Raw genomic sequence first — 23938 nt, forward strand, 5'->3', positions numbered from 1 at the left:
TGGGATTAGCCACACCCCTCTTAAAGGACCCGAGGTCCCCTCCCCTGCCCTAAAGATACTGGGCAGGCTTGGACAGGGAAGTGTGGAGGTGGGGCTGCTGTGGGGACCCGTGAGGCACCCCCTTTCCTGAAACCTGAGTCTGGCGGGCCACTGGCCTCTGGGGAAGCAGCCTGGTGAGTGCTCCCAGGTTGGGACCTCATACCCTGGGCCCCGCACCCCGGGCCTCCCCTGGGGACCTGCATGGGCCCTCCCTGTGTTTACACAAGGGGCTGGGTTCCCAGGATGCCAGGGTGAAGCCTGATGAATGAGGCCAGTCGGCCGGAGGAAGAAGCAGAAATAAGCTCAGGTTTGAAGACCCGGATTATATTGTCCTCCCAAAAAGGCAAGAGGAGGGGCAGGGGGTGGCGAGCTGGCCGGGACCGGAGGGAGAGGGCACCTGGCTTTATTCCTCTTCCTTCTCTTGCAGGGCTAGTCCTTGTTCCCTGGAGGAAGGGGGCATCTGGGTGCTGGGATTGGAAGGCGGGGTTGCACGAATTGGGGTCCACAGGTTGGGTCAGGAGCCTCAAATGATGTAGAGTGGTCCTTGTCCAACTTCCATTAGGCATAAGTAGCAGTCAGCTAGCAGGAGATAGTGGAGTTCAGGCCCCAGAACCAGGGATCAGCATAGATCAGAGGACAGGCGGGGACACCCAGTCCCAGGAGCAGTGGCCCTATCTAGGCTGCCCTCAGGCTAGAGGGGTTGAGGAGGTCATGGGCCAGTTCCAGGGTAATGAGACCCCCAGTGGAGCGCTCTCCTCACTGTAGCAGCCTGAGCCGGTGTGAAGGCCCACCCACTGGGGAGACGGAGTTCCTGGCTGGAAAGGGCGATGCCCAGGCTGAGGGCTGGAGTACATTTCTCCAGAGCTCAGGAGGGTGCAGAATGATCGGCCGGTGAGAGCTGTGAGCTAGCCGGTCAGTTGTCGGGCGAAGCATCTCCAGAACACAGCGGGGAGTTCCACGGGGTGGTCAGGCATTGAGCCTGTTGGTCTTCCAGCCAATCGAAGGGACGGCCAGAGGGTCAGGCAGCCCGCTCTCCCTTTGGTGAGAGACATTCAGGCGGTTGCAGCCAGGCAGGCAGGTAGCCTGTTGCCTGGGGATGGCCAGGCAGTAGTGGGCCTTGGGCCGGGACAGGTCGGTGGTCAGCCTGACCACGCCTGAGCCAGCGGGAGGGCCGGTGGGGCACCGTGTGGCCAGCAGGCTGGAGGCTGTCGTGTGCCGGAGCAGAGATGGGCAGCTGACAGGTCATCGAGTTCAGAGACAGTGCCAGGTGCTCAGCCAAACCCACATGCAGGACTACTTGTGGGGGCAGCCAGATTGTCACACAGCTGACAGCAAGGTCAGATGGCCGGCCAGCCATGGCGGCTGCAGGCTGGCGGCCAATGGGTCTGAGCAGCGCCGGTCGGCCGGTCATTCGCGCAGCCTGATGATCAGGACAGCACAGCGAGCTACTCGATTCCTCAGCTGCCCTGCAAGCCTGGCATAGGAAGCTGAAAGGAGACCCTGATGGTCAGTGCCTGGGAGACGGCCACACCCTCAGACACCCAGCCTCAAGGTCTGCCCCGGGAGCCCCATGGCGGCCTCGCAGCTGGCAGCCCTGGAAGGAGTGGCGTCGGCGGACGGGGAGCCGCCCCTGACGGAGACCAGCCCGGGCTTCCTGTATTCCGAGGGCCAGCGGCTGGCGCTCGAGGCTCTGCTGAGTGAGGGCACCGAGGCCTTCGAGGCGTGTGTGCAGCGCGAGGGGCTGCGGCCCTTCCTGAGCCGGGCTGAGCTCCAGGGCCTGGCCGCCGCGGCTGAGGACTGGACGGCAGCCAAGCAGGAGCCCGGCAGCGCCGAGGGAGCCGTGGCCGGTGGGGACCCCCGAAGCCTGACCTACTGGCCGGGACAGTCGGAGGAGCCGGTGCCGGTGCTGCAGCTGGGCTGGCCGGAGGACTCGGGCTGGAAGGGCATCACCCGGGCGCAGCTGTACACCCAGCCGCCGGGCGAGGGCCACCCACCTCTCAAGGAGCTGATGCGCCAGGAAATCCAGGCCGCCAGCAAGGTGGGGGCAGGGCCTGGGGGGCCTGGAGTCCATTCCCCAGACCCAGACATCCTCCCTGCAGCTCCCGGCCCGGGAGCGCCATCCCCTGGGCCAGGGATTCGCACCCAGGCCCTCTGGGGACTATCAGGTTCACACGTCTGGACCCAGGAGTCCACACCCCCAGACCCCGTCCTCGGCCTCTTAGATATGAGGGTCCCCATCCTCAGCCCTTACACATCCATGCCCCTTGGGCCTAATTATGATCCCTCTTGTCTCAGTCATCGACCCTCCCCTCCCCCGCCCCCAGGGAGGGCCCGGTTGTCTCTCCTGCGGCCCCCTGGCCGGCCCCTTTTATTGAAAAGGTTTGGTGTTTGCCAGCTCCTGCGCCAAGTACCTTACCTGGGTTAACGTGTAATTCTCACAAGGGCCCTGTGAGGTTGGGACTCACTACGTCCATTTAGGAGATGGGGAAACTGAGGCAGGGGACGTTAAGTCTCGCCTGGAGTGGCCAAGCAGAGACTTGAACCAGGAATCGGGGCTCAGGGCTCATCCCCACACCTTCTGCCTGCAAGACCCAGGTCCCTGGCAGCCGCCCAGCCCCAGAGCTCCCCTTGCTGACCCAACAGATCAGCCTTCCCTCTGCCCCTGGCTCCAGGGCGCCCCCAGGACCCAGGCGTGCAGGTTCCCACAGTGCACTGCGCTGCACAGGCACCCAGCCCACGCCTGGAGCAGGGCCACCGTGTAGCGTCCCAGCTCGGGGACCCCGTTCACCACTGTTGACGTGATGACAGTGGCGCAGCCGAGCCCGGCGGCTCCAGGGAGTTCTGCCCCTTATTCACGTGCAGGCACTATGTGAACATCCCACAGAGCCGGGCCCTTAACCTCAGCCCTCCAGCATCTCACCGCCAGGGCCCCACCTTCCGAGGGTCCCCCAAGCCCCAGGCTCTATCCACAGCCCCTCTCCCCGCCCCCCAGCTGGTGGCCGTCGTCATGGACATATTCACCGACCCAGACCTGCTTTTGGACATGGTGGATGCTGCCACTCGCCGCTGGGTGCCCGTCTACCTGCTCCTGGACCGCCAGCAGCTGCCTGCCTTCCTGACCCTGGCCCAGCAGCTGGGGGTGAATCCCTGGGCCACTGAGGTAGGGCCTGGCGGAAGGGACCTGAGTCCCCATCCCCCTGGTGTGGGGGGCAGCGGAGGGAGACCCGTCCCCGGGGTGGGTCCTGGGCCAGCGAGGTGGGTGCCAGCGGCAAGGGTCCCCAGGGATCTGGTGCCCATGGCACTGGGGGAAGCAGGTGGGCCTTCCCACAGGGTCTCTCTGAGTTGGGGGAACCCCCAGGAGACCCCTGAATCCCACGATTGGCGGCCCTGGGGAAGCTGGGACAGACTCTCCACAAAGTGATGGGGGGCTGCCAGCCTGGAGGACCCCCCAGGTGGAAGTCTGTGAGTTCCGCCTCAGCAAGGCTGTGTCCGCCCCCCCCCCCCGCCCCCGCCCTCCCAGAACCTGGACATCCGCGTCGTGCGGGGCTGCAGTTTCCAGAGCCGCTGGCGCCGGCAGGTGACAGGCGGGGTGCGGGAGAAGTTCGTGCTGCTGGACGGCGAGAGGGTCATCTCAGGGTCCTACAGGTACAGCCCTCACCCCGCGTCCCGTCCCCAGTCTCCGAGCACGCGGATCCCCGTCCAGCCTCTGGCTCCTCATCTGTGAAATGGGTCTGAACACCTGCCGGGAGAGGCGTTGTCATTGGGACCGGGCTTAGGGTTGGAGCCAGGCCTGGCCCCGCCCCAGTCCTCCTGGCCTCGCTGGTGGCCTGGGTGAGTCTTCACCTCTCTGACCTGCTTTTTCTCCGGAGAATGGGGCCTGCAGTGTGTGCGTAGGACTTTCAAAACCGGGAGGCCAGGCCTGGAGTCCCAGGTGGCCTGGGTGAGTAACGCCACCTCTCAGAGTGTCCGGGAAGGAATGAGACCTGGGGTGCCAATGGCTTGGTCCTCGGGCAGTCGGATGGCCGGCCTCTGCTCTCTTTGGGATCCGACCGCCCCTGGGCCCTGGCTCTGCAACTTCTTAGCTCTGTGACCCTGGGCCTCCCCCACTCTGAGGAAAGCGTGGATAATGAGCAACCACCTCATTGGGCCACAGCATGGCGGGGGGCGGGGGGCGGGACAGGGATCTGGGCACAGACGCCTCAGTTTAAGCCCTAGCTCTGCCAGTTACTGGCTGTATGACTTTGGGCACCTGACTTCACCTCTGTGTGCCCCCTGCTCACCAGAATGACACCCTGAGTGACTTTAGGGCAGGGGTGGGGAACGTCCGGCTCTCGGGCCGTAGAAGGCCCTCAAAATCATTTGGTTTGGCCTTGCCACAAGGCATTAGGGGAGAGTTAATTAAATGTTTGACCAAATATAGCAGGCTGATTTTTGTTGTTGTTTTTGTTTTAAATTCAGAGAGGAAGGGAGAGAGAGAGAGAGAGAGAGAGAGAGAGAGAGAGAGAGAGAAACATCAATCATGAAAGAGAATCATTGATCGGCTGCCTCCTGCATGCCCCACACTGGGGATCGAGCCCGCAACCCGGGCACATGCCCTGACCGGGGATCGAACTGTGATCCCCTGGTTCATAGGTCGATGCTCAACCACAGAGCCTCGGCGGCCAGGCTAGCAGGCTGATTCTTAAAAAAAAAAAGGTTTTACTGATTTTAGAGAAAGCGGAAGGGAGAGGGAGAGAGAGAGATCAAAACATCAGTGATGAGAGAGAATCATTGATCTTGATCAGCTGCTTCCTGCACACCAAAGCATCAAATCATTGATTGAGCCCACAACCCAGACCTGTGCCCTGACCGGGAATCGAACCGTGACCTCCTGGTCGATGCAGAACTATTGAGCCACACAGGACGGGATGGGCTGATTTTTAAGCTGAAAATTTTGTGTGGCCCGAGAATGATGTTATAAATATCCAAGTGGCCCTGGGCAGAAAAAAGGTCTCCCACCCCTGCTTTATAGAGTGAGGTTTCACGGCGAAGGTACTGCCCATGTCTGGGGCCGGAGGGCTGTGTCCCGGAGCCCAGCTCTCCTGGGCATTGCCGGCTGCATCCCTGGCCTCCATCCAGTAGATGTCGGTAGCATCCCCTGTTAGGAACCATTGGCAAAGACCCAGGTGTGTAGCCTCGAACATGACTCAGGCTGACCCAGAAGACTCGTTACAACCCAGATTTCTGGGCCCCACCCCCATCCAGCCGGCCTGGGCTGGGACCCAAGCATTGGCCTTGCCGGCAAGTTCCGGTTGGTCGGGGACCACACCTAGAGAACCACCAGGGCCGGGACTGAAACGTTCCAGAGGGAATCTGCCTTCCCAGCTTCACGCGTGGTTCAGTGGGAGAATGGTCCCTGGCCGGGAACATAACAAGTGCTTCCTACACATCAGCTGTTGTTTATTAATATTATTTTGACCGGATTGCATCGACTCTAAGGGACCACAATGAAAGGGAGCATCCTGATCAAATTGGGGAAAGATATGGCGTCTTAGAAGCAATGGAATGCAATATTACAGCCAAACCCAGGGGCGCGGTCCCACCGCCAAGTCAGGCTCTGGCGTGGCAAAGCCCTGGGTCCTGGGGCGGGGCGGGGGAGGGCAGGGGAGGGGGGAACAGCCTAGAATGGATGAAGCCAGGGCCACGGGGGGTTTGTCTAGGGCCTCTGGCCTTTGATGGGGGGGAGGGGGGAGCAGGCAGGGGCACAAGGGGCATCAGGGCCTGAGACCAGTCCCGGGTCCTGCCCTCCGCGCTGGTCACGGTCCGTGAAGCAGCCGCAGGGCGCCCAGCGCCAGGCCGGTGGTGGCCCCCGCCCGCAGGCCGCCTGCGGGAGTGGGGGCCCCGTTGCACAGGTTGCCTTCGCAGCATTTGGAGATGAGGCTGTAGGTGACGCCCTGGTAGGTGACGGGCTCCTGGCGGCCACACTTCGTGGATTCCTGGCAGCCTTTGTTGATGACGGGGCCGAGGTCGGGGGCTGTCCCCTGGCCCAGGAAGCACTCCTCGTCGTCGCCACAGGTCATGGGGATGCCGGGGCAGTCGGAGGAGTCGGTCAGCTCACAGAACATGCAGTCCTTGGCCCCTGTCGTGCTGGGGGGCAGAGCCAGCAGCAGCAGCAGCAGCCAGCCGGGGACCACGGTGGCCTGGCGGTGGCGACAGGGCCTGAGCCGGGCCCTGGGCGCCGGGGGCCTCCCGGAACAGCTGAGGGACCTCCGCATGCCCACGAGGCCTTTGCCCCTGGTTCTGGCCTCCCAGGGGCAGCAGCTGGAGTGTCCTTGCGTCCCAACCCTCCGTGTCCCTCTCAGGAGCTTGGTCGTGACCACGATCTCCAGCCCCAGGGTCCCAGAAGCGTTCCCGGGACAGAGACCAGCCAGCGGCTGCTGCCCGATGAGTCTTTATGGAGCGGAATGGGGTGACCTCACAGACCCCCCCTAGGGTTCCACTGGCCACTCTGGGGGTGAGGTCATGGGTGGGCGAGGGTGTCACAATCTGAGGGGCAGGTTGGCCCGCTGACCATTCAGGGAGCGAGGTCACAGCCACCCCGCCCAGGTAAGAACGCATGGCCCAGCCTTTACCGTCCTGGCCACTCAGTCGTCGGCCCTGCTGGGTGCTGGGAGCCGCGCCTGCCGCGTGCCCCTGCGAGCCCATTTTTCAGATGAGCAAACCAAGGCTCAGGAGAAGAACGTGGCGTGTCCAAGGCCCTAGAGCCAGGAGTAGAGCCCAGGTTTATTTAATCCCAAAGAGGGCATTTATTGAGCACCTGCTGTGTGCAGGACCAGTGTTTAAAATATTATTATTATTATTATTTTAAATATACTTTATTGATTTTTTACAGAGAGGAATGGAGAGGGATAGAGAGTTAGAAACATCGATGAGAGAGAAACACGGATTGGCTGCCTCCTGCACACCCCCCACTGGGGATGTGCCCACAACCAGGGTACATGCCCTTGACCGGAATCGAACCAGGGACCCTTCAGTCCGCAGGCCGACGCTCTATCCACTGAGCCAAACCAGCCAGGGCAAGACCAGTGCTTTAGATAGCAACCGCCTGATGGCAGGACTGGGACGGGCACGGCTCACCATAGATCCCAGACCTCTAGTGCTGGGCACGTGCTGGGCACCGTGCAGGGAGCTCAACCCATGTTCTCTCGCTCGAATCTTCCTGCATTTTAGCTCCAGCTTCCAGCTGAGCAAACGGGCACACGGAGCAGGTGCAGCCGGAGCCGGAGCCTGGCACACAGCCTGAGCTTAACACATGGGGGTCACCACAGGAAGCAGCCGCGTCTCAAAACAGTCCCATGGGCATCAGAAAAGGAACCCCATCTCGTTTCAGAGGGGGAAACCGAGGCACCCCTGTGGGAACCGGCAGAGCCCAGGTTTAAAGTCAAGTCTGAGTTCAGATGATCATTTAACTTTCTTTTCTTTTTTTTAAATATATTTTATTGATTTTTTACAGAGAGGAAGGGAGAGGGACAGAGAGAAACATCGATGAGAGAGAAACATCGATCAGCTGCCTCCTGCACCCCTCACACTGGGGATGTGCCCGCAACCAAGGTACATGCCCTTAACCAGAACTGAACCTGGGACCTTTCTGTCCGCAGGCCGACACTCTATCCACTGAGCCAAACCGGTTAGGGCCATTTAACTTCCTTAATGCGTTGTCCTCACAGGGAAGGCGGTCCCATTCTACAGAGGGGGATGTTGAGGCCAGAGAGCGGCCCGCTTTTCCTGAGGTCCCGGTCACACAGCCTGCCCTGTGAGCAGGTTGGGGACGGGTGATGGGGACTGGATCTCAGGCCGCGCAGAGGTCCTGACCCCCTCCCCGTGCCCCCAGCTTCACATGGAGTGACGCACGCCTGCACCGCGGCCTGGTGACCCTGCTGACGGGCGAGATCGCCGACGCCTTCAGCCGCGAGTTCCGGACACTGTACGCGGCCTCCTGGCCGCTCCCGCCAGCGCCCACCCCGGGGCCCTTCATCAGCACCCTGGGGGGGCTGCAGCTGGCCCGCGGCCCACACAGCGTGGCCCGCCGCCGCTCCGTGGCCCCAGTGTCCCCGCCGCCAGCGGATGTGCCGCCGCTGACCCAGCGCCTGGCCGCCTGCCGAGTCCTGGACAGAGGCGGGCGGGAGGCCCAGGCCGTCCCGGGGCCTGCGCTCAGCGACATCCTGAGGAGCATCCAGCGCGCCCGGCCCTCCAGCGGCCCTCCGGCCCGGCCCAGCCGGTCCCTGTGGGACCTGAGCCGCCTGTCCCAGCTGTCGGACTCCAGTGATGCTGACAACGAGGTGAGACCTGTGGCCACCTGAGAATGACAACAGCTGGTGGGGGGGTGGAGGCGGCTAAGGCACGAAAGGGGAAGAAGGGGCTTGCTGGTTCAAGGTCATCCACTTGGGCTCAAGGGCCCTTACTCTGTTTTCTTTTTTCTTTTTTTTAATATATTTTATTGATTTTTTACAGAGAGGAAGGGAGAAAGAGAGAGTTAGAAACATCGATGAGAGAGAAACATTGATCAGCTGCCTCCTGCACACCCCCCACTGGGGATGTGCCCGCAACCCAGGTACATGCCCTTGACCGGAATTGAACCTGGGACCCCTCAGTCCGCAGGCCGACGCTCTATCCACTGAGCCAAACCGGTTTCGGCCTTATTCTGTTTCCTGAGGACCTACTATGTGCCTGGCCCCCGGGAGGTCGGGAAGCCAAGCTGCTCGCCTGAGATTCTAATCACACGGCGTTTCCTGAACCCACACTGTGTGCTGGGCAGGGGAGTGCCGGGCGGCAAGGAGCAGAGACCCCCCAAGAGCCCGGGGTGTGAATCCTGCCATGATATACCAGCCGTGAGAACCGGGGCGGGGACTTGCCTTCTCCGAACCTCCGTGTTCTCCTCTAGGAAATGGGCTGGGCGGTAGCTTCATCCTCAGTTTGGTTGGGAGAAGGAGTCAACAGAATGAAATAGAGTCACATTCGCTCTTTCACTGTAAATTCCCCAAGTGGAATTTATTTCACCACATCCTCATCCCAGGGTCAGCGCGGCAAGATGCTCACCGTGCGCATTGTTGCGGAGGGGAAAGCTGAGGCCCAGAGAGGTTGGGTAACTTGCCAAGGTTGAAACAGCGGTCTTTCCTGGGCACCTTCCCATGTGCCAGGCCCCAGGCCTAGCGCTTTCACGGAAGTAGTTACATTTAACCTTTGCCTCGGAGGCGGATGTTATTCCATCCATCCATCCATCCATCCACCCACCCATTTCACAGATGGGAAAACTGAGGCACCGGGGAGGCTTGGGACTCAGCCCCGGTTGCCTCCCGGGTGGGGCTTTGACATTCTCTATGCCCTGGCTTCCCAGATTCCAATGTCATGAGTTCAGAGGGGACTCACCTCCCGCTGCTTAGACACTTGGGGTTCAACAGGGCCTGCCCCAATTCTCTGGGGGACCCTGGGCAGGGCTTCCATGTCCCTGGAGGCTGTTGAGAAGGTCAGAGCAGAGCCATGTGGGAGAAACAGGCTGACCTGGGGGCCAGGATTTCTGTGAGCTGTACCCCCTCTAAGCCTCAGTTTCCCCGCCTGCTAAGTGGGAGCTAGAGGCCGGCCCTGAAGGTGAGGGAGAAGGAGCCCAGGAATTGCCTCCCTCGGTGCCAGGGGAGAAGGGGGATGGGCAGGGCAGGGCCAAGGTCCTGGCCTCCACCCGGTCCTCGGCCGCCCTCACCTAGCATCACCTCCCTTGGCAAATATTTGCTGCCCCCACCCGGGCGGCTGCTGGCTGCTTCCTGTTCCTCCCCAGCTGCAAACTGCAGGGTGGGGGGGACACACCTCCTGGCCCCTGGGGAGCTCCGGGGGTCCCAGGCCTCCCTGCTCACCTCCCTCTGGTTCTGGAGCTCAGGGACCTTCTCCCCTCCCCTCCGTGTCACGCCCTCCTTCCCTCACCTCCCTCTTCTGTGTCTTTCTCCCTCCTGTCTCATCTTCTTTTATCGTCTGTCTCCCTCACCTCCTCCAGCTCTCACCTCCCTCGCCTCCTCCCTCCCTGGACTCAGCCCCCAGGAGCCTCCGCTCACCTCCTCCTCTCTCCCTCCACAGCTTAAGAAGTCCTGGGGCTCCAAGGACACCCCAGCCAAGGCCCTGATGAGGCAGCGGGGCACTGGGGGGGCCTCCAGGGGTGAGGTGGACTCCCGTCCCCTCGCCAGGCCCCAGCCCTGGGGCGGCCCGCTGCCCCTCATCCCTGACCGCCGCCTCCACTACCTCTCCCGGACCCGAAGGTTTGGAGACGATGCTGCACCCACAGCCCTGGAACCTAGGGGTGGCCGGCAGCCAGGCTGGGCCACCCAGGCAGGACTCAGGGGGCGACCCTGACAGAAGCCAGAGCCACCCCGAGCTGGCCCAGCCCAGGAGGGCTGGACGACAGTGTGCTGGGAGCCGGGCCTCAGAGTCTGGGAAGCAGGAGGGATTTCCCCCCAAGGATCCTAGAACTTGGGCAAGTCCCACGCCCACCCTAGACCTCAGTGTTGCTGTCTACAAAATGGGCGGAACGTCTGGAGGAGCTGGGATCCCAGAACATTGCACATCCCGCCCCGGGGCCATGTGAGAACTTCTCTGAGGGGAGGCCTGGCCCCAGGCTGGGCTGTGTGTGGGGACCCTGGGGGGCGGGGGGTGTCCCTGGGGCCCACCTGCTCAGAAGCCTGGGCAACTGAGCTGGGCTCAGGGTAGGCGAGACCTCAATCCAGGGGACTGAGCTGAATGAGGAGGGCCTCAGATCGGTGGGGACACGCCTGCTGGGGAGCGGCTCAGGGCCCCGGTGATGGGCTGGGCAGGTGCTGGGACAGTTTTATGGGCGCTAAGGGGTTAGTTGTTGGGGCTCCCTTTTACCTCTGCCCAGAATAAACCTGCCTCCTGCCCACAACTTGCATTTTCCGCAGCCTAGTGGGGGACCCGGGGTTCCCGGCCACTCCGCCCTCAGACCCAGGGGTCCAGGCCGCAGCACCCCGACTCTGGGAGGTCAGGCGCCGGGCGCTATGGGGCTTCTGAGTCATCCCATTGGGGCGCCAGGTGGGGAAGAGGACCCCGCCCTCGGGAGGCCCTGGCGCCGGTGAAGGGTCCCCGCCCGGCCTCGCGCGCCCCCTGCCGCCCGCCCGCGGCATGCCACCGCCAGAGCACATCCAGGAGCCGGCGCAGGAGCGATGCGTTTATTCTCGGGGGTCACGGGTGCGGGTGATCGGAGGCCTGGTCTGGGCTGGGGCTGGGTGCGGGGCTGGGTTCGGGGTCCGGACTGGCATCCTCGGGGTCCTCGTCCCAGGGGAAGGTCGGCATCCCCCGCATCTGCTCGCGGTAGACGCGGTCGAAGGCTTCGCTCTGCGCCACCGTGAAGTGGTTCTTCCAGTCTCCGCAGACCCCTGCGGGGCGGGAGGGGGTCAGCATCCGGAGCGCTGCCCCGACATCCCAGCGCCCCCTTCGGCCGGAAGCCCCGCCCTCCCACCGCCCCGCCCCATCTCCACGCCGCCCCCTCCCCTCCTGTGGTTGCTGACTCACACCGGCCGCCTGGACCTGGCAGACCCGGGTACCATTCTGGCCTCTTCCCTCCATGGTGTCCCCCCTGCCCTGCTCATCCCGCCTGCAGACCTCTGTCCTTCCGTCACTTTACCCCGAACCCCTTAAATCTCTGCCCAGAACAGCCCCCGCCCCACCCCCACCCAGCGCTCTGCACACCTTGCTCAGCCCCGGGGGCACCACCTCTGCGACCTGCCACTAACCCCCGGGCGTCTGTAGCCCGGGCTCTGCCCCCGTCACTGCGCTGACACCGGGCTGCTTCCCGCACTCGCGGCGCCAAGCGCTGTGCCCGCGGTTTGCGACAGAATCGCTGGGGCACAGCAACCGAGCCGGCAAGGGATCCCCCGGCCTCAAGTTCCTTCCTTTTTTAAAAAAATCCTCACCCGAGGGAAGGTTAATTGATTTTTGTTGTTGTCAATCCTCACCCGAGGATATTTTTTCATTGATTATTATTTTTTTTAAATATATTTTTATTGCCCTAACCGGTTTGACTCAGTGGATAGAGTGTCGGTCTGCAGACTGAGGGGTCCCAGGTTCCATTCCGGTCAAGGGCACATGCCTGGGGTTGCGTGCAGGAGGCAACCCATCAGTGATTCTCTCTCATCATTGATGTTTCTACCGGTATCTCTCTCTCCCTCTCCCTTCCTCTCTGAAATTAAAAAAATAAAATAAAAAAATATATATATATTAGAGCGTCAGCCTGTGGACCCAAGAGGTCCCAGGTTTGATTCTGGTCGAGGGCACATGCCTGGGTTTCGGGCTCAGTCCAACGTGCAGGAGGCAGCCAATCAATGATTCCCTTTCATCACTGATGTTTCTATCTCTCTCTTCCTCTTTGAAATAAATAAAAATATATTTAAAAAAAAAACCAATGGAAAAATATCCTCGGGTAAGGATTAACAACAACAACAAAAATAAATAAATAGCCTGCCGTGGCCTTTTGTTCCCATTTGCAGCTGGGGGAGGGGCGGGGAGTGGGGGCGGTTGGCCTGGGGTGACAGGCACACACCCAGCACCTGCTGTGTCCGGCCCGTGCTAAGCCCTGCGTGTGGCATCAATCCTGGGCCCACAGGACGCAGTGAAGGCATTTCTGTTGGGAGCGCCCCCAGGTGACAGTGGGGAAACCGGAGCCCAGAGAGGTTGAGTAACGCGCCCGAGCCACACAGCCAGGCAGGCCGTGGCCTGGGGAGCGTGGACCCCCAGAGGCCCCGTACCTTTCCGGAGGAAGGCACCATGGCGCTGGTCCAGCAGGCTGGGGGGCAGCAGCGAGAAGTTGGACATGGTGTTGGCCTTCATGGCGTCGAAGGCCGAGTGAGCCACGACGGAGCCCAGCGCCTCCTCGCCCAGCTGCCGGCCCAGGAACTGGCAGACACGCTGCACGGAGCCGGGGAGATCCTGGGGGCAGGGGAGAGGGGTCAGGCTCGAGAGGGGTCAGGTGGGAAGGCAGGATGGGGGGCAGGGGCGGGGAGAGGGGACCCAGGCAAGGAAGAAACGCCAGACCCAGAATTTGGGCGTCAGAGTCTCAACCCCAACTTGTCTGGGTGATTCCACCTCTCTGCCTCGGTTTCCCCATCTCCAAGCCAAGGGGTTGGGCTGTGGCCTCTGAGGGTTTTTGCAGTTTGGGATCGGGGAGGGAGGGCAGGGGTGAGGCTGGGTCAGAGGTCACAGCAGGGGGCAGGGGGCAGCCCAGCCCCTTATGTGGAATCCTCCTCCTTCAGGTTAGAAAGGGGGCGTCAGCCAGTCTGTGCCCCAAACCTGCTCCTCCCCCAGGTCCCCAGCCCAGAACGGCCCCAGATTCACCCAGTCACAGGGCCAGACTCCCAGCCGGGCCTCCCCCTGCTCCCCTTCCCGCGCTCCCCTTCCCGCGCACACCCCTGTCCTGTCAGTCACCAGCCCCTTCCCTCTGCCCTGGACTCTCCCTCCCCGTCCCCTCTGTGTCCCTGTGGCCCCGGCGCTGGTCAGGCCTGATTCTCTCCCGTGGACTCTTGTCCTGGCCTCCTCCCTGCCTCCCTGCCTCCAGTCCCCACGCCCAGGCCCCAGCAGACACTGCTCCCAGCCCCCCGTGGCTCCCTAGGCCAGTGATGGCGAACCTTTTGAGCTCGGCGTGCCAGCATTTTGAAAAACCCTAACTTAACTCTGGTGCCGTGTCACATATAGAAATTTTTTTTGATCTTTGCAACCACAGTAAAACAAAGACTTATATTTTTGATATTTATTTTATATATTTAAATGCCATTTAACAAAGAAAAATCAACCCAAAAAATGAGTTCGCGTGTCACCTCTGACACCCGTGTCAGAGGTTCGCCATCACTGCCCTAGGCCCTGACACAGTTCCAGTCCCCAGGCCTCCCTTCCAGGGACCGGTGCTCCCCACCCCCTCCTCCCGGGACTTACCGTGCCCTGCACTCCCTCCCTGTGGCCCTGGGCACGGGGCTGCCAGGCAAGCCCTGTGCCACCCTCCCCCCGGGCAGACCTCCCCGTGACAATGACGGTTCCAGTCCCCGTGGCCTGAGCGCCTACTGTGTACCACACTCTGCTCTGAGCCCCATCGGTACATCTGTGCCAATCCTGCCCACAGCCTCGCAGAGAGGACTCAGTATCCGGAACCAGTACATGAGGCCCAGAGAGGGGAAGACACGTGTCCAGGGGCCCACAGCCAGGGAGGGGCTGAGATCTGGGCCCCGGAGCCCACAGTCCTCCCTCTGACTCGCCGCCTGGCTTGACCTGCACCTGCCGGTCGGCCTCCCGGTCAGCTCCGCCAGCCCCGCCAGCCCCGCCAGCCCCGGCCCTGGCGTTCCAGGTCCTTCCTGGTTTCATAACCACCCACCCCTTTATCCTCTTGAACCACAGACTCGTCCCAGAAAGCCTCACATGTTGGCAGCTCCTCCCACCCAGGGGCTGCCCCGGAGCTCCGTGGGGCTGCGTGGCCCAGTTTTGGGTTCGGAGGATGGAGCTGGATGGAAGAGAGGGGGCGGGGTGACGCTGAAATCTTCTCGGGGTCTTCCCATCCACAGAAACCAGCCCTGGGGGCCCCAGGGAGGAGCCCTGTGCCCCAGCCAGGTTCCCACTCCCTCCGGGTTATCAGCCCCATTTCCGCCTCTAACTCTGGGACAGCCCTCGCCGGTGTGGCTCAGTGGATAGCGCGTCGGCCCGCGGACTGAAGGGTCCCGTGTTCGATTCCAGTCAAGGGCATGTACCTCGGTTGCAGGCTCAACCCCTGGGCCTGGTTAGGGCAGGTGCAGGAGGCAACCTAATTGACGTGTCTCTCGCACATCAATGTTTCTCTCTCTCTCTGTCTCTCCCTCCCTCTCCCACTCTCTCTAGAAAACCATGGGAACATATCCTCGGGTGAGGATTAAAACAAAAAAAAACCTGGGATGCTAACAATATTGGGGTGAGCCACATACGATTACCAAGTGTCCGCCGTTCCGTGCGGCTCAGCCCCGGGTGGCGCACCCGCCTGCGCCTTGTGAGGGTCAAATGAGAGGATCGTGTGCAGCCTTCGGTGCCCAGCCTTGGCTGTTATTGTTACCACTAATCAGATAGGCCCTCGCGCGGAGCCTGGTCACCCTTACTTTACACACGGTACTGGCACCCAGGAGAGGGAGAGATGCCTTCGGGCTGGAGCAATCAGGGAAGGCTTCCTGGAAGAAGAGGCCATGCAGCGTGCCTACGGCTTTGCCCGGCTGCAAGGAGGACGCGCTGGGCTTCTGACCTGGTCGGGGTCGGGGGGGGGGGGTGACAACAGGCCAGTGCCAGGCGCTGTGGTCCTCACAACGGCCCTGCGAGCTGGCGTTTCCACCCACTTTAAGGACAAGACCTCTGAGGCTCTGAGATTCTAACGGCTTCACTGACACCGGAATCCAGGCTCTTCCCACACGAAAAAGGGACCGACAGGCCCGCCTGCGTGGCTCCCTATGGACTCTAGAACCGGGAGGTCACGGTTCAATTCCTGGTTGGGCTCGATCCCCGGTGTGGGGCGTGCAGGAGGCAGCCGTCCATGATTCTCTCTCGTTATTAATGCTTCTCTCTCTCCCTCTCCCTCTCCCTTCCTCTCTGTATTAAAAAAAAGGACCGACAGAAAGGAGAATACAAAACACACACAAAGTGAGGGGGCGGAAGGGGCAGATGGGGGACACCTGTGATACTGTCAAGGATGAAAAACGCCAAGTGTGCGCGCGCACACACACACACACCACACGAAGGGAACATGTCAGGCTGTGGGTGAGGGCGCCTCCCAGGCTCCTGGGCTCTCAGGACAGACCTTCGCTCTAAGCCTAGCACAGCGGGGCACGTGCACTGTGGGTTGTTCCAGCTGGAAGCCCAGCGCGTCCTCCTTGCAGCCGGGCAAAGCCGTAGGCACGCTGCATGGCCTCTTCTTCCAGGAAGCCCTCCCTGATTGCCCCAGCCCAAAGGCATCTCTCTCTCCCGGGTGCCTGTCCCAGGTTATGTCTGATGGGGTCCAGACTCCCAAGGGTGTTTCCTTCCACTGCTTCCCTCTTCCTTCCAGATCACAGCCACCAATGAAGCTCATTTTCTGTAGCCGCAGTTTCACATGAGGTCATTGCTCCTATGGCCTCCCCTGCTCAGAAGCCACCTATGGCTCCCCCCGACTCAGATGAAAGCCGCAGTCCTCACTGTCTGCCTTCATTGCCCCCCACTACCCCTCCCCCCGACCCCACTTCACACTCACTCGGCTCTGGCCAGGAGGCCTCCATCCAAGTACACGCACGCTCACCCCAGGGCCTTTGCACTGGCTGGTCCCTCTGCCCAGGACACTTTCCCCAGGTTGCCCGTGGCTCCCTCTCCTCCTTTAGATGGTCGCTGTTGTCTTCTCTTGGGGGCCTCCCCCTCCACTTTTTTTTAAAAATAGGCCTCCCCCTCCACCTTCTTCTTCTCTCTCTCTTTTTTTTAATATATCTTTATTGATTTCAGAGAGGAAGGAAGAGGGAAAGAAACATCAATGATGAGAGAGAATCACTGATGGGCTGCCTCCTGCACGCTCCCTACTGGGGATCAAGCCCACAACCCAGGCGTGTGCCCTTGACTGGAATCGAACCCAGGACCCTTCAGTCCACAGGCCGATGCTCTATCCACTGAGCCACACCGGCCAGGGCCCCACCTTCTTAAAATCCCGCCCACACAGTCCTGGCCCTTCTCCAGCTCTTCTCCCCTCGGCCCCCGAGTTTATCTCTGTCCCTGGTCCGGCTCCCGCTCGCAGCCTCAGGGACCCGGTTCTGTTCACTGCTGTGGCCCAGTACCTGGTGCATCATCCACAGTGGAGGAGGCCTTACGGGAGGGGAAGTGGGGGGCAGAGGAGGGGAGGAGTGGGGGGTGCGGGGCCAGCACAGGGGCAGGGGGGGCGGAGGGGGAGTAGGGGGAGGGGGGGAGTCACCTCCTGCAGCTCCTCGTAGGTGATAAACAGGAAGTTCTCTTTGCCCTGCATCCGAATCCAGCCTTTAATGTGGTCGAACCAGGAGCCGAACTGCACTGCGGGCAGAGGGGCGGAGGGGTGAGGGCCAGGCAGCGGGGCCTCCGCTGGCGCTCACGGGGCCTGACTAGCCCCCCTTGGCCCAGGCCTGGCCCCTCGGAGCTGGATGTCCCCCCCTCCGCCCCCATCCCCGACACCTGGTGCCCGTGTCCCTCTGTCTCCCTGTCTCCCTGTCTCCCTGTCTCTCTGTCTGCATCCCTTTCTCTGCCTCCCTCTGTCTCTGGCGCTGTCCCTGTAGCTGTGCTCCCTCTCCCTGGTGTTCTCTCTCGGTCTCCTGGTCTCCTTTCTCCCTCTGTCTCTCTCCCGCTCCGTTCCTCTGGGCCTCCTGTCTCTACGGCTCTTTAACGCCCTCCCCCCACCTCTGCCTCTCTCTCTCTCTCATCCCCCCTCTGTCCCTCTTCCCTCTGGGCCACAAGGGGCTCCCCGCCCCCTCCCCCGTCCTCACCTTCGCCTTTGAGGAAGTTCTGCAGGAACTGGTCAGGGGTGCCGGGGTCCTTCAGCTGCCCGGCGATCTTGGAGTAGTGATAGAGCGACACAGCCACGTCCCGGGGGTTCCGGCCCATGTAGATGACCTGCATGTGGTGTTGGGAGGGGAGAGAAGGCGTCTGTCACGGCCCCGAGGCTGTGTTTTGAGCTCCGTTCCTGGCCCTGCAGCAGGAAGGACTCAGGGTAGACTTCCCAGGGGACTTCCCAGCTTCTGATAGCTCAGATCCTTGCACCTCATCCCAGAGACGGGGAGCACTCCCTCCAACCACATGCTGGGGGGAGAGAGGGGGGGGCGCGGTTTCTGGGTCAGGAGGAAGGACGGTTGGCTTCAGGGGACACAGAGCGGAGGAGAAAGGCACGGAGTTCAGGATGGGGGCGATCAGGGTGAGAGGTGTGGAGCCGCCCCTCCTTCCTGTCCCCAGAGCCGAGGCCCCAGCCTCATCCTCTCCTGCCTGGACCTCCGCCCCAGCCTCCTCCTGGCCTCCCGGCCTCCACCCGGTGAGGACCCCGCCCTCCTGGGTTCCCAGCGCCCCAGGATAGAGTCCCAGCCCCTGCGCCTGGCATTTGAAACCTCAATTACCTGGCTCCAATCTGTTTACCAGGTTTATATTCTAGTAGAGGCCCGGTGCACGGCATTCGTACATGGGGGGGGGTCCCCTCAGCCCAGCCTGCGCCCTCTCGCAGTCTGGGACCCCTCAGCAGACATCCCCCGTGAGCCCGGCTTCTGGCTGAGCGGCGCTCCCCCTGTGGGAGCGCACTGACCACCAGGGGGCAGCTCCTGCGTTAAGCGTCTGCCCCCTGGTGGTCAGTGCGCATCATAGCGACCGGTCGTTCGGCTGTTGTGTCGATCTGCATATTAGGGTTTTATTCTATAGCACAGTGATGGCGAACCTTTTGAGCTCGGCGTGTCAGCATTTTGAAAAACCCTAACTTAACTCTGGTGCCGTGTCACATAGAGAAATTTTTTGATATTTGCAACCATCGTAAAACAAAGACTTATATTTTTGATATTTATTTTATATATTTCAATGCCATTTAACAAAGAAAAATCAACCAAAAAATAAGTGTGCATGTCACCTCTGACACGCGTGTCATAGGTTCGCCATCACTGCTCTAGGATGAGCACCCCCCCCTCCAGTCGCATCAGACATGTCCTTCCCTGTCAACGGTCTCCTTCCCCAAGACCAAGGTCAGCCACATGGTGGTCAGCCACGTGGATGTGACCAACCTCCAACAAAACCCTGCCCGGCCGGCGTGGCTCAGGGGATGAGCACTGACCTACGAACCAGGAGGTCACAGTTCGAGTCCCAGTCAGGGCACATGCCCTGGTGGCGGGCTCGATCCCCAGTGTGGGACGTGCAGGAGGTGGCCGGTCAATGATTCTCTCTCATTATTGTCCCTATCTCTCTTCCTCTCCCTAACTCTCTGAAATCAATAAAAATATATTTTAAAAAACACACACACAAAACCCCCGGGCCCCATGGCTCGGGTGAGCGTCCCTGGGGGCAATGCTCCGTGCCGGCCGTCACACATCATCGCGAAGGGCCTGAGCGCTGTTCATGCGAGTCCACAGGGAGAGGCCACGGAAGCTGGCGCCACGTCTCTGCTCGCCCCACGCGCCTCCACCCTTTCGCTAGACTAACCGTGACTGTGGGTCTACCAGCTTTGCCAGCTTCTGAGCCCCTCTAGTGAACCAGGGAGCCTGAGGGGGGCCTTGGGTACCCCTGGATTGCAGTCCCTATCTTGTCTCTATCTGCATTACTCGTCTGTCTACCTACCTACCTACCTACCTATCATCAACCTACCTACCTATTTATTGTCTACAAATTGCAAATATCTGTGTCCAGCCCAGACCTCTCCTGTCAAACCCAGATGCATCTTCTCACTGCCCGCTGGCAACCTCCACCTGGACGTGCAGAGCCCCCAACATCCCTCCCCGCCCCCCACCTCTGCTCCCCGCCCTCCCCATCTCAGTGGATGACAGCCCAGCCCCATCCTCCCACTTCCTGAAGCCGAACGCCCTGGAGACACCCTTGACTCATGTTTCTCTCACACCCACATCCAGTCTGTCACCACATCGTCCTGGTTCCACCTTAGAAAGCCAGCCTTTCTGCTTCACCTCCGCGGCCACCACCCAGGGCACCTCCCACCTGGACTCTCGCCTCCTCCCAGCTCCTGCCGCCTTCGCGGCGGGAAGTTCCTCACCTCGCCGCCAGAGGGCGCCGGTGAGCACCGAGGTCGGTCCCCGGCTGGGCTGGCTCAGCCTCCCCGGCCCGCCCCTGTCTCGCTCACCATAAGCCACAGCCAAGGCGGCCCTGCGCGGTTTTGGCCCGGTTACCTCCCTGACCTCATTTCCACTCCTCTCCCCCTCGCTCACCTGGTTCCGGCCACACAGGCCTTCTTGCTGGTCTTCAGACACATCACACTCACCAGAGGGCCTTTGCACCGACTCCTCCCCGCCCCCCCACTCCCCTGCCTGGGGCCTTCTTCCCCCAGACACCCCCCTGCCTTCTTCCTTCACCCCCCAGGTCTTTACTCAAAAGGGACATTCTCACTGCAAACACCCTAGACCACCTATAACCGCAACCCCCACCCTACCTCTAACCCTCACCCTCGGCTCCGCGGCTGTGAATTTTTCCATCTTGAACCTATTCAAGATTTTCCTTTTCCAGCCCATCTGTTCGCTGCCTGTCCGCCTTTAGAATGTGGACTCGCATTTATTTATTTATTTTTTTTTACTGCTGTTCTAGGTCAGGGCCAGGACGTAGTAGGTGCTCACTTAACTATGTGCCAACCTCAGCGGTTAGCTATGCCCTCTCCGCCCCCCCCCTCCTCTCCCTCCGCCCGCACCTTGGCCTTGGAGTTGAAGAAGGCCTTTGTGAAGAGCTGGATGGGGAGGTGGGAGCTCATGAGGCGGGGGCTGGACTGGTCCGAGAGGCTGAAGGCCCCCATGATGGTCTCACACCAGGGCGCCCGCTTCCAGATGGGCACCGAGCGGATCCAGGAGGGGTCCCCGTCCTTGACGATTAAGCTGAGGATCTCGATCATCCAGTTGGTGCCTGGCGGGAGCAACGGGGGGCAAATGAATCGGAGGTGGGGACAGGCGAAGAGGGGGGAGGCGATGGGGCCCGGCCCTGGCTCCCTCTACTGCACACATGGCTACGGGTTTCCTCACAACCGGCGGGGGACGAGGTGGAGTTGGTTGTCTCTATTTTCAGAGCAGGAAACAGCTCAGAGAAATAAGGTCGCCGGCCCAGGTGGCGAAGCCGGGAAGCGGCGGGCGCGTGGCGGAGCCTGGCTAGCCCTCCGTCCAACCCCGATTCGTTTTCCTGCAGGGACGGCGTGGTTCCTGCAGCTGGGCGGGCCCACGTGACTGAGCTGTGGCCAAGGACATGCAGGTGGCAGTGACGTGCGGCCGGTTCCAGGCCTGGCCCATAAAAACCTCCCACGTGACTGACTCTCCACCACCCCCCCCCCCGCTCCCCCCCCCCAAGGAGCCAGGCCACTGGATTACACCATCCCCCCTCCCCCCCACACACATACACACACTTCCCTCCCTGTAGGACGAGAAATAAACATCTATTGGGCCCCGCTTCTCAGGTTCTGGGGCTTATGTATTAGGGCTAATACATGGGGGGGTGGGGGGCGGGGAGCTGGAATTGAATCCAGGCGTCGACTTAAAAAAATCTCAGCTCTTTCCACTGCCCCTTCTTGGGAGTCGCCCCCAGATTTTGGGGGGGGGCACAGATGCCATGTAGGAGGAAGGGGCCTCATCAGTGATCCAGTTCACAGGCGTGGATTCTGGGAGACCACAGGCAAGTCAGACCAGAAGTGGTGATGCTGATGCTGATGCTGCTGCTAGCAACCGCCTCTCGTTAGTGTTATGTTGCCTGGGCTTCTAACAGGGACCCTGGGCCTGTTCTCCGGGCCCTGCCTCTCGGCTCCAGATCCTCTCTCGGTTGCCCTGTGCTGAGATGCTGAGATGCTGAGATGCTGAGATGCTGAGATGCTGGGGCTGGACGCCCCCCCCTCCCCCGCCCGCCCCGCAAACATTTCTCCTTTGCCGGCCGGCGCAATGCCAAGCGCCGTCAGTAGAGGGCGCTGGAGGAACCCTGCAGACAGAGGATGGGTTCTTTCATAGGCTCCTCTCCGGGGCTGCGTGATGGACAGAGGCCTGCGCTGCCAGGGACCCGGGGACACTCACTGCCCCCCGCCCCGCCACGCCCGGCTGGCATGGTTCAGTGGGTACCGCTTCCTGTTGGGGTGATGGAAATGTTCTAAAATTGACGGTGGTGATGGGTGCCCAGCTGTGAATACCCGGCAGCCACAGAATTGCACTTTAAGACGGGTGAATCGGCCCGGCTGGTGTGGCTCAGTGGTTGAGCATCGACCTATGAACCAGGGGGTCACGGTTGCCTTCCCCCCTTGGCAGTGTCACCCCCTGTTGCCAGGGAAGAATGCTTTCTTTGTGGTACAACATACGGAACGTGAAACTGCCCACTGCACCCGTTTGAAGCGGACAGTTCGGTGGCGTTAAGTCACTCACTGTGTGTGCCAGCATCACCACCCAGTGCCTCTGGCACAGCCTGCTGCTTGGGGGACAGGTTGCCACCGGGTGGACGGAGGGACCCTGGTCGTATCCACTACCATTGCCAATGCACAGCCCTTCGACCAAGCTATTCGTTACCTTGGAGTTTATTCTCCATAATAAAAAAAACACGCGTGTGCAAGTGTGTTCACGTGCACGTGATGTGTGTGCGAGAAGGGGGGTCGTGCATACAGTTCACACTGTGGGCCCAGCCGGCTTGGCTCAGTGGACAGAGCGTCGGCCTGCAGATTGAAGGGTCCCGGGTTCGATTCCGGTCAAGAGCACATGCCCGGGTTGCGGGTTCAATCCCCCAGTAGGGGGCGTGCAAATCAATGGTTCTCTCTCATCATTGATGTTTCTCTCTCTCTCTCTCCCTCTCCCTTCCTCTCTGGAATCAATAAAAACATTTTTTTTTTTAAAAAAAAGCTTACATTGTGCTAAAGGCAAAGGATTGGAAGGTGGTGAAGACGGACCAGGCCACCGGGACGCTGAGTGAGAGAAGCGGTCAGAGGCCACGCGGTGTCCGATTCCGATGATTTGAAATTTCCAGAGCAGGCGAACCGGGACAGAAGCGGATTAATGATCGCCGGGGCCTGGGGGCAGGAATGTGGGGCTGGGAGGTGATGGCTGGGGGGTACTGGTTCCTGTTGGGGGATGGGAATGTTCTAAAGTTGACGGTGGTGATGGGTGCCCAGCTGTGAATACCTAGCAGCATAGAATTGCACTTTAAAACGGGTGAATCGGCCCGGCCCGCATGGCTCAGCGGTTGAGCTTCGACCTATGAACCAGGGGGTCACGGTTCGATTCCCGGTCGGTCAGGGCCCATGCCTGGGTTGCGGGCTCGATCCCCAGTGGGGGGCGTGCAGGAGGCGGCCGATCGATGATTCTCTCTCATCACTGATGTTTCTCTCTCTCTCCCTCTCCCTTCCTCTCTGAAATCAATGAAAATGTTTTAAAATGGGCGAGTGGATGGTGTGAATTGTATCTCAAAGCTGCTCCCCAAAACAGCCCTCGGAGAGCTCCACGCCGAAGGGGTGAATGTCATATTTTGAAAAATTTCACAAATATTTTGGAAAAAAGAGGTGCCAACCCGTCATTTTAGAGAAGAAAATGCTGAAGTTTGTCGCTCTCACTAAAACCTCCCCAAAGGACTTTGAGTGAAGGCACCGCAAAGCCTCGCTCCTCCCTCCCTCCCATCTTCTCCCCCCTCCCCCTCCCTCCCTCCCTTTCTTCAACAAATATGCATTGAATACTTAGGATGTGCCCAGCCCTGTTTCAGGCTCAGAGGACACAGCCGTGAACAAGACAAACGAAAACATTTGCCCACATGGAGCTCAGATTCTAGTGGGAAACCTGAGGACAAATCACGATAAAATATGCAGCTGCTGGCAGCATTCCCTGGGGTAGAGGATGGGGTGGTTAAGGGGGTGGAGAGGGACAGGAGGGGGGCGCTCTTTTATTTATTTTTATTTTTTGTAAATATATTATTATTGATTCCAGAGAGGAAGGGAGAGGGAGAGAGAGATAGAAACATCCATGATGAGAGAGAATCATTAAACGGCTGCCTCCTGCACGCCCCCTGCTGGGGATCGAGCCTGCAACCTGGGCGTGTGCCCTTGACTGGAATCGAACCCGGGACCCTTCAGTTCACAGGCCAACGCTCTACCCACTGAGCCACACCAGCCAGGACGAGCAAGGGTGGGGGGATGTTGTTTTAGCCACGGAGGTCAGGGGAGGCTCCCTGGGGACTTGAGCGCTGACCTGGGGCG

The 23938-nt window shown here is 60.8% G+C and overlaps 3 protein-coding genes across 3 annotated transcripts in view; 1 reads left to right on the plus strand and 2 right to left on the minus strand.

Annotated features, from left to right (window-relative positions):
- Positions 1 to 92: 92 nt before the first annotated feature.
- FAM83E (family with sequence similarity 83 member E) lies at positions 93 to 10949 on the plus strand. The gene is made up of 7 exons (XM_070401613.1): positions 93 to 173; positions 282 to 382; positions 467 to 2077; positions 3032 to 3199; positions 3560 to 3684; positions 7910 to 8357; positions 10141 to 10949. The coding sequence occupies exons 3-7, from the start codon at positions 1610 to 1612 to the stop codon at positions 10411 to 10413; spliced, it is 1482 nt and encodes a 493-aa protein (XP_070257714.1). The 5' UTR covers positions 93 to 173; positions 282 to 382; positions 467 to 1609; the 3' UTR covers positions 10414 to 10949.
- Positions 5835 to 6293, minus strand: SPACA4 (sperm acrosome associated 4). The gene has a single exon (XM_070402465.1). The coding sequence runs from the start codon at positions 6291 to 6293 to the stop codon at positions 5835 to 5837; it is 459 nt and encodes a 152-aa protein (XP_070258566.1).
- Positions 10950 to 11229: 280 nt separating the features above from the next.
- Positions 11230 to 23938, minus strand: part of SULT2B1 (sulfotransferase family 2B member 1) — a 33962-nt gene continuing 21253 nt past the window's right edge. The window contains exons 3-7 of the mRNA XM_070401649.1: positions 20432 to 20640; positions 17541 to 17667; positions 17000 to 17094; positions 12819 to 12999; positions 11230 to 11450 (exon numbers count right to left, since the gene is read on the minus strand). Coding sequence (XP_070257750.1) covers positions 11257 to 11450; positions 12819 to 12999; positions 17000 to 17094; positions 17541 to 17667; positions 20432 to 20640 — 806 coding nt within the window. The 3' untranslated portion in view covers positions 11230 to 11256. The remainder of the gene's footprint in view (positions 11451 to 12818; positions 13000 to 16999; positions 17095 to 17540; positions 17668 to 20431; positions 20641 to 23938) is intronic.

This window comes from Myotis yumanensis, unplaced genomic scaffold (assembly GCF_028538775.1).
Source record: "Myotis yumanensis isolate MYYU_CA2020_CCGP unplaced genomic scaffold, mMyoYum1.0.hap1 SCAF_23, whole genome shotgun sequence".
Taxonomy (NCBI): domain Eukaryota; kingdom Metazoa; phylum Chordata; class Mammalia; order Chiroptera; family Vespertilionidae; genus Myotis; species Myotis yumanensis.

What these genes read in the sequence shown, in the direction of transcription:
- FAM83E (XM_070401613.1), top strand. Translation starts at nt 1,610, where the DNA reads ATGGCGGCCTCGCAGCTGGCAGCCCTGGAAGGAGTGGCGTCGGCGGAC. An exon ending in TGAATCCCTGGGCCACTGAG is followed by an intron (nt 3,200 to 3,559) that starts GTAGGGCCTGGC and finishes CCGCCCTCCCAG; the next exon opens with AACCTGGACATCCGCGTCGT. An exon ending in CCAGTGATGCTGACAACGAG is followed by an intron (nt 8,358 to 10,140) that starts GTGAGACCTGTG and finishes CTCCCTCCACAG; the next exon opens with CTTAAGAAGTCCTGGGGCTC.
- SPACA4 (XM_070402465.1), bottom strand. Translation starts at nt 6,293, where the DNA reads ATGCGGAGGTCCCTCAGCTGTTCCGGGAGGCCCCCGGCGCCCAGGGCC.